The 9,398-nt window shown below is 34.9% G+C and overlaps 1 protein-coding gene across 1 annotated transcript; it reads right to left on the reverse strand.

The window, feature by feature from the left end:
* Positions 1-423: 423 nt before the first annotated feature.
* LOC122042507 (importin subunit alpha-1b-like) lies at positions 424-4,672 on the reverse strand. The gene is made up of 11 exons (XM_042602656.1): positions 4,334-4,672; positions 4,052-4,148; positions 3,850-3,941; positions 3,628-3,759; positions 3,354-3,539; positions 3,091-3,254; positions 2,934-3,012; positions 2,071-2,199; positions 1,485-1,612; positions 1,030-1,408; positions 424-904 (listed from the first exon to the last, which is right to left on the reverse strand). The coding sequence occupies exons 1-10, from the start codon at positions 4,541-4,543 to the stop codon at positions 1,036-1,038; spliced, it is 1,590 nt and encodes a 529-aa protein (XP_042458590.1). The 5' UTR covers positions 4,544-4,672; the 3' UTR covers positions 424-904; positions 1,030-1,035.
* Positions 4,673-9,398: the final 4,726 nt, after the last annotated feature.

The raw sequence follows: 9,398 nt of genomic DNA on the forward strand, positions 1-9,398 counted from the left end.
CTCGGTCGCTCGCTCAGTTCGCTCGATCGCTCTACTTGTTCGACCACTCGCCCCGTTCGCTCATTCACTTCGCCTCTTCCTCCACTCAACTGCACGCCCGTCCGACCATTCACTCATTCGAACGCTCTACTTGATTTGCTACACAGCATAGTCAGCTATACTACCTACTCGATCGACCTACCCGCTCGGACTCTCTGTCTGCTCGACCAATCTGCGCTCAACACTGGACAAAAATCAGTCCCACTGACAATCTAAGATTATCAGCTAAAGTCATTTAAATAGATAAATTGAATTTAATTTTATGAATTTAAATTCAACTAATTCCTACATATCTCCGACAAATTATCCAACAAACATGTTCATCAACACAGCCAAAAAAGGTCCTGTTAACATCGACCAAATGAATTCCAGAAGGAAATGATCTTGTAAAAGCAATAAACTTTCAACTGACGAACATCAACTGAAGAGACTAGCAAATGTTAATCAGTACAATCTTTCTTGACACCCATAACATGACTGGAGAAGGCCATAAAACATGACCTGCCATCAATGAGAGAATGACTCTTAACCAGTAACAAATTCAACTGAGACCTTGGAAATGCTCATACTCTGAGGCAAAAACATGGCATCCAGGCCCTAAACTAATTCATCACAAGAACTCCTTTCCATTGGGTTGCATTAAGCTTAAGCCATGTGATCATTTGATTGTGCAACATAGTGTCATCTTTCGTTAAAGGCCTTACTCTATTGGTCCCACTTTAACAGACTGGACTGGACTCGACTGACCCAACCTCGACCTCAACCTCAAACCTTGACCCCTGACGCAACTTGCCCGATGAGGACTCTGAACTGGAACCATCTCCAGCTACTGAGACACGATCCCTGCACCTCCATAGAATACCACCTGCAATGTAGAAATTCTTATTTGCATATTTAAATTATAGAGCTGTTTCAGATAGTTGGAACTAGTGGGTTATTGTAACAATTATAATTCACGTAATTTGAAAACATTTGGAATCAACTTCCTACCATTGTTTAACTGAAGTTGAAGCCTCCATGAGGACCTCCATTTTGGTCGTTGTTCCCGAAATGGAATCCAGTTTGAGCAGCATCAGCTGTAGGCATTGCTGCTTCTTCCTCCTCTAACCAATAAGTTTCAAGAATATTCACAGCTTTCTCGTAAATTTCAGTATTATCATGGCTCTGAAGATTCTCAATCTTCTCCAAGCCCTCTTCGTCAATCATCTGAGCATATAAATTGACATCGCCACTAGCACCCAAGTTCTTCTCCACTTCGCCAACCTTCAAGATATTTTCAAGCCCTTCCAGGCAAACAGTGACGATTCTTGGATCTGGGCACACGAGTAGGTCACACAAGGGCTGGATACAGCCCTGACTAACCAAGTACCTGCTCAAACCAACAAATTTCAGTTGACCAGGGTAAATTGAACAGTTCAATGAAAAAAAAAATAACAATTACATACTTTATCTGCTCTTGTGTACCACCCGAAGTGGCATTAGAAATGGCCCACGCTGCCTCTTTCTTGATATCAAACTCTGCAGTTCGCATTATATTCACAAGGGGACCAATGATACCAGCAGATATGACAACCTGCAGCATTTCATAAATGTTTTTATTACTGTAAACATGAAGGGGAAGAAGTTTCTAAATATTTAGCCAATTGCATTAACAAATGAGAACTTCTTAGGTTTAAAGTTAACAATTAAGAAAAAAAAAAGATGCCATGAATAGTAGAAATTAGTCTCTCAAGCCAACTAGTGGAATGCACCAACACGTTAGATAAGTAGTAGTTATAATTTTAGGGACACTCCAGTGGAAACAAAAACTATCTTCGACTTCTAATTACAAGCAAAAAACACTGGAGAATCTTCGTTTGCAAAATTGATGAATTCACATGCATTATATGCACAAGGATAAATTTCATAGTGGACATTGTTATCCTTGAAATACAAGGATAAAAACAGCTGCATCATTGTTTTCAAACTGTTGGCAAACCCTTATAAACATGCATTAGATGATTTGCCATTTTTAATGCTCATAAAATTCACCTGTATTTGTTCCTTGTTTCCAGCTGTGATGTTTGATATGGTCCAACAAGCTTCCTTTTTTATGCTCTTTTTGTGATTGTCAGTCAAGAGGTTGAGGAGGCAGGGAAGAGCGTTATGATTAATCACATACTGAAAACAAAAACAATAACAAAGGAAATTACAATTAAAATCAAGATGGCATATAGCAAAAAGTCAAAGATACATTTTGGAACGTGAGAATAAATATAAGTGAATTACAAATACTGCTACTTATATTTGTAGCAGTTAAATATTATGCAAATATTGTACAAATTCTGTCTACTCCTTGAAGAAAGAATTTAAATATTTAAGTTATTGGTGGCACTTGTGATGGAAGAACCCATGTATTTTGAAGCATATCTTTTTGATGTTATATTTTCATATGAACTAGATTATTAGACATGAACATAAGCATATAAATTTATCGACAATTTCAAGTCTTTGCATATATAATCAGATATCTAGTATGAGGCAGCACACAACATAACAAATTTATTATGGATTCCATTCTAGATATACAAAAAAAAAGAAGTTAAATCTAATAGCTCTGTTCATGCTGTACACGGAACATATCAGAGTATAAAATAAAGTCACCGAGGCACTGAATACTAATTTCTAAAAATAAAGTCAAAAGGGAAAACAGGATAATGGATATCAGAGTAAAAGAAAAGTGAATCATAGTTATGAAATGCCAGGCATGTCCCATAAATAAGCATGGTTCTTTTGCATCCTAGCTCACTAGTACGGATAACTCACATCAGAAACAAGAGCAAAAGATGAAGCCCACAAGCAAACAAATCAAGTAGAAAAACTTAATGAAAACCAACAATGGTACTTTAACATACCTGTGTCTGCATATCATCTCCCGTCACAATGTTACCCACAGTGCGAAGGGCTGGAATAAGCACAGAAGGTGATGGATGGCTGCCATAAACTTAAATGAATTAATCATTTAAAGATACAAAAATGTGATGCAAATGAACAAGGTCAATGCTTCCATACAGTAGTAGTTCTACAAGACGAGGACAGACACCAGCCTCAAGTACAGCTTGTATTTTCTCATTGCTGCCATCAGACAAATAAGACAACGCCCAGCATGCATCTGTGAGCACTTCCTCATCATTGGAATGAATTAATCGCTCAAGGACCGGAAGAGCAGACTTAACCTGATCAAAATGCATGGAAGAAATTAATATAAACACCAAATGTATATGAGAATATAACAAAAAGACTAACTGAGACTTTTTTTTAAAAAAAACAAATACCATTTCAAAATCTGGTTGTGGCTTCCCTCTGCAGAAATTAGAAAGAGTCCATGTGGCGTTCCTTAACATGGAGAGTTTTGCACGCTCGTTCAGCTGTTGCAGGAGAGGAAATAGCCCTCCATTGGCAAGGACAAAATCTCTGTATTTCGGAGAATCACCAGCTACATTCCCCAAGGCCCATACCGCCTAGATAAAATACAATGGATTAGCTAAACTATTCATAACAAAAGCACACAAACCTATCAATGAAACACCAATCTGCGGAAGTACATACCTGCTCACGGACATCTTCACTCAGGGAACTGAGAAGTTTAACAAATATCTGGACTGCTCCACTATCTATTACAACCCTTGTGTTATCAGAAGTTCCAGACGCAATATTGGTGAGAGCCCAAGCAGCTTCAAACTACAGCATGCAAACAAAAACTGTCATATAAGCTTGAGTTAACAAAGAAAAAGAAAACATTAATTTAATATGACATGGAATCCGACTGACCTGAAGTTGAGGATAATCATCCCTCGTGAGGAATTCAACAAATCGAGGAACAACCCCAGATTGTATCACCTCCTCGATTGGAGGGCTTCTTTCTGACGAGATAAATACCAGGTAAAAACAAAATTAATTATTCAGAATGGTCAACTTATCGAACTAAAGACGAAAGCGATACAACACAGCAAAATGAATGATCATCAAATACCTATTGAGAGTAATTTACGAAAGTTCGTAACTGCTTCCAATTGCATAGAAGTGTCATCAGAATGAGCACCTGCGACCAACACCGGAAGATTTTCTAACTGCAAATCATCAAATCAAACAAATTAATAAATTACTAGTTCCATATCCAATACCCTAACCCTATCACTATCGATCCAACCGATCCGGATTAAGACACAACAGAAGTCAATGGGGGTTCACATCGATATACGAATCCAAATGAAACTTTAAAATAAAATAAAATAATCATAGGAAGAAAGATCACCTTCTGCTCCACCGGAGAGGTGTGGACCGGCTGAGGAAACGACTGAGCCATCATCCCCTCCCGTCGCTTCTTCTGTAGGCTTTCCTCCCGACGATTCTTTCGTATTTCAACCATGTTGTCCTCCCTGCGGCGCCGTCCTTCCTCAGCGTCGACAGCGACCTTGTACTTGTTCCGGCGTACCTCCGCCCTCTCGCTCGGCCTCAGCGACATCTTGCTCTGCTGCAACCCACGTCGCCAACGAGAAGCAAGAAATCGAACGAGAATGGCGATCCCAAAAGATCTCACGAAACTTGAAGAGAGAAAATGTGGTCAAGAAAGGGGTTCTTTTATAGAGTGGAAATGGAAGCGCAGAGGAAATGTGCGCCCACCGAACGGCACAACAAAACCCTAGGTTAGAGAAAAGAAAATTGAAAACAAATTTACTCCCACAATAACACCCACGACATACCCTCCAATGAATTCTGCGGGCCCCGTTTAATCTAAGGAAGGTAAAACCTTCAAACGAGTCCGTGCTGGAAACGAGTTATGGCGAGTAGAGGGGCTAGTCACGAAATGGGAGGTAATTAAAAGTGATCTGATCCACATGGCGACCTGTGATTTGATGAATTTGTAATTTTAAGTTTTGCCACGTGTTATTCAGTTGCTAGTATATAGGATCTGTAGGAGCAGAGGAACGCTGTGATGACGTGGTCGGATCCGATACGGTACGTTAACCGCTGTGCAGGTTTAAATTTCGATTTAATCAGAAGGCCGCTATATTGCACAAAATTACGAGACTGCCACTCCTTTAACAAATTTCTGGTACATTTTCACCGTCGGATTAAAATGGTTCGACCATCTTTGAGGTCCACGTCGAAGGTCATCGAACCGTCCGTTCAAATTTCAAGGGTAAAATAGTAAGACAATCTGTATATTCATATTAAATTGGCCATTAAAGACTACTAATAATAGATGTAAAGAATAATTTCTATAAATACACAAAAATATTCAAAAATGTTTTAAAAGATTTTTTTAATCAAAATTTAAATTATGTTAAAAGGTTAAGTATCACAGTTTACTAAATTATTATATTTTAAAATAATATTTTATCGATTTTTTTTCAATAGTGGACTTTATTCCGAAAATACTTTTATATATATATATATATAATGAGAATATACTTTATAAATCATTATTAAGAATATTTTAATAATATCATCTCTATATATTAATTATATGTATACATTACAATTTAATTTTGGCCTATATATATCTACAGGGATGATATGATATTAAAAGGTTATTAAGATAATAAATTTATTTATTTTATTATTTAAATTTTTTATTAAAAGACACCTCAACTCAGTAATCCCTTTAAAATGACATTGTTGCTCGGAAACTCCCGTCACATGCATTCAATTATGAATGGATCAGGTACATTATAATTGTTATAAATATTACAACAACTAAGATTTCGTATGTGTTATAACGTAAATATTAGATGAATAGGTTGAATTCGCATTGTAACAATTATAATTTCGTGAATATTACAACGTAAATATGTATATGAATAGAATTGAATCTGTGTTGTAGTAACTTTAAAATTATAACTGCTACAAGTTAAATGTTTTTTATCATATTAGATATATATTATAACAGCTATGAAATTGTAGCTAATAAACATGAATATTATTAAATTGGTTAAATCTTGATAGTATATTTAATGTTTGTGGCATAGATATGGAGATTAACTTTGATATTTTAGGACATTTCCAATGCAAGGTTTTTAAAGAAGTTTGTAAAATAAAAAAGTAAAAAAAAAAAAGAGAAGAACACTTAGTCACATTCAAAAGTGGGAATAATAAATCGCAAATTGACTTTCTTATGGTTAGGAAGAAGGATAGAAAGATTTGTAAAGATTGCAAAGTCATCCCTGGAGAAAGCTTAACTACCCAACATAGGGTAGTAGTGTTGCATATACGCCTTAAACATAGTATCAATAGAAAGAAAATTTATACAATTCCTAGAATTAAGTGGTGGAAGTTAAAGGATGGGAAGCAACATATATTTAAGGAGAAGATAGAAGTACAAGTATTAGGTGAAATACATGATGACTCTAATACAACATGGGATAAGATGGTATCAAAGTTAAAAATAGTAGCTAAGAGTGTCCTCGGTGAGTCAAAGGGGCATGCACCGCTAAATAAAGAATCTTGGTGGTGGAATGAGAAAGTACAAGAGAAAGTGAAAGAAAAACGAATAGCTTATAAGGAATTATATATTTGTAAGAATGAAGAAAACTTAAAAAAATATACAATAGCCAAGAAAGAAGCTAAGAAAGTGGTGAGTGAAGCGAAAAATGAAACTTTTGAACGGTTATATCAAAAATTGGATACAAAAGAAGGGGAAAGAGATATTTATAGAATAGCTAAAGTGAGAGAAAGAAAAACAAGAAATCTTAGTCAAATAAAATGTATTAAAGATGAATGTAATAGGGTATTAGTAAGCGATGGAGAAATAAAAGAGCGGTGGAAGAGGTATTTTCATCAACTTTTTAATGAAGGTTTAGGAGACCAACTTAACTTGGGTAATTTAATTAGGTCAAATGAGCATCGAAATTTTAATTTTTATCGTAGAATTCAAACTTCAAAAGTAAAACAAACTTTAAATGAGATGCACAATGGAAAAGCCGTTGGACCAGATGATATTCCGATAGAGGTGTGGAAGTGCTTAGGGAAACAAGATATTGAATGGCTTACAAAATTATTTAACATGATATTAAAAACGAAAAAAATATCTGATCAATGGAGGATAAGTACTCTAGTTCCCTTATATAAGAATAAGGGAGACTTACAAAATTGTGCAAACTATAGGGGTATTAAACTAATGAGTCATACTATGAAACTTTGGGAAAAAGTAATAGAAAAAAGATTAAGGAAGGAGACCACAGTGACAGAAAATCAATTTGGGTTTATGCCGGGAAGGTCGACAATAGAAGCTATACATCTTCTTAGACAATTAATTGAAAAATATCGGGAGCAAAAACAAGATCTACACATGGTATTCATTGACTTAGAAAAAGCGTATGATAGAGTCCCAAGAGAAATTATATGACGAATTTTAGAAAAGAGAGGTGTTAGCGTAACATATATTGAACTAATTAAGGATATGTACGAGGATGTAACGACCAGAGTAAAGACTTCAGACAGAGTAACTGAAGCATTTCCAATAAAGATAGGGTTACATCAAGGATCAGCTCTAAGTCCTTATCTTTTTACACTAATTATGGATGAACTCACTGCGCACATTCAAGACACAGTACCGTGGTGCATGTTGTTTGCAGATGATATTATTTTGGTAGATGAGACACGTGAAGGAGTAAATGCTAAGCTAGAATCTTGGAGGGAAACACTAGAAGGGAAAGATTTTAAGCTTAGTAGATTAAAGACAGAATATATGGAATTTAAGTTTAGCAATATTAGAAGTAATGAAACAATTGTTAAGATAGGAGAGGACGAGTTGTCTGGAACCGAGCGATTTAAATATTTAGGATCATTTTTACAAAATGATGGAGGGATTGAGAGAGATGTCTTACATAGAATACAAGCAGGATGAGTGAAATGGAGGGGAGTGTCGAGTGTTTTATGTGATCGTAAAGTACCTCTTAAACTTAAAGGTAAGTTCTATAAAATCGCAGTTAGACCTGCTATGTTATATGGAGCTGAATGTTGGGCTATGACTCGAGCACACGAGCAGAAGATGAGAGTTGCAGAGATGAGGATGTTAAGGTGGATGTGTGGACATACAAAGATGGACAAAATAAGAAATGAGAGCATTAGAGAGAAAGTCGGAGTTGCATCTATTGAGGGAAAACTCCGAGAGACATGTTTAAGATGGTACGGACATGTACTTAGACGACCAATAAATGCTCCAGTTAGGCGATGTGAAACTATGATAAATATGCATATCAAAAAAGGAAGAGGAAGACCAAAAAAGACTTGGTTAGCAACAATAAAACAAGATAAAATATATTTAAATATAGATGATGATATAATAGGAGATAGAGCTCAATGGCGTAAAAGGATTCATACAATCGACCCAACCTAGTGGGAAAAGGCTTGGTTGTTGTTGTGTTAATGTGACATGATATGACATATTGGGATCATAAAAAAAGTTTTTATAAAATTTTAAATATTGGAGATGTCCTTATAGAGGACTTAGTGGCATGGAATACCTTTTGCTTAAAATATAAAAAAAAGGAAAATCTCATCTTTATAGATGAACATCTAATCTCATCTCTTAAACATGATATTTAGGTATCTATTTTTTTCTCGAATCTAATTCAATATAAATAAGACCAATGATTATCACTAAGAGAAGAAATCTAAAAATTGAAATATTTTTAATATTACATTATACGGTAGAAATTAATATATTTTACTAATTTTACGAATTTTCTATGAATTGATATTCTATTTTAAAATAATTCAAATTATATATCTCAATTTGACTCAACTAGTAGGATGAAAGAGAAAAAATGGAAGTCGTCTAAAACAACAAAAGAAATGGAAGAAGAAGGATTGCTATTTTAAAGAGGAGGAAGAAAAAACAAACTATTGGCAAAAGGAGATCAAGAATCAAACAATTAAACTACGACTGAAGGAAAAAAAACAAGTAATAAAGGAAAATAAATCGGTGTGTGGAGGTAAAAACAAGGAATAAAGGAAAATAAATCGGTGTGCGGAGGCACGACGTTGAGAGTAAGATTGTTTATATGAAAGAGAAATAAAAAAAATAGATTTAATAAAAAAACCTAAATTGAATGAATCGATTTAACTCAATTAAATTTTATTCAATTAGTATTTAATCAAATTAAGTCTAAATCAACTCTAATTTAGATCAATATATTTTTTATCTTTTTATGTCTACTTTAATTCAACATTAAACACCTTCACTTCATATCCTATTTGTTTATTTAGTTTATTAAAAAAATTAATACTTAATTAAACATCCGTCTAGGGGTAATTTAGTATGGTATATCCATACCGAAATCGTATATAGCAAAGATCTTCTATCCACATTATAG

The sequence above is a fragment of the Zingiber officinale genome, chromosome 2A (genome assembly GCF_018446385.1).
Source record: "Zingiber officinale cultivar Zhangliang chromosome 2A, Zo_v1.1, whole genome shotgun sequence".
Classification (NCBI taxonomy): domain Eukaryota; kingdom Viridiplantae; phylum Streptophyta; class Magnoliopsida; order Zingiberales; family Zingiberaceae; genus Zingiber; species Zingiber officinale.

What these genes read in the sequence shown, in the direction of transcription:
- LOC122042507 (XM_042602656.1), bottom strand. Translation starts at nt 4,543, where the DNA reads ATGTCGCTGAGGCCGAGCGAGAGGGCGGAGGTACGCCGGAACAAGTAC. An exon ending in CCTCTCCGGTGGAGCAGAAG is followed by an intron (nt 4,149 to 4,333) that starts GTGATCTTTCTT and finishes GATGATTTGCAG; the next exon opens with TTAGAAAATCTTCCGGTGTT. An exon ending in GAAACAAGGAACAAATACAG is followed by an intron (nt 1,613 to 2,070) that starts GTGAATTTTATG and finishes GAAATGCTGCAG; the next exon opens with GTTGTCATATCTGCTGGTAT.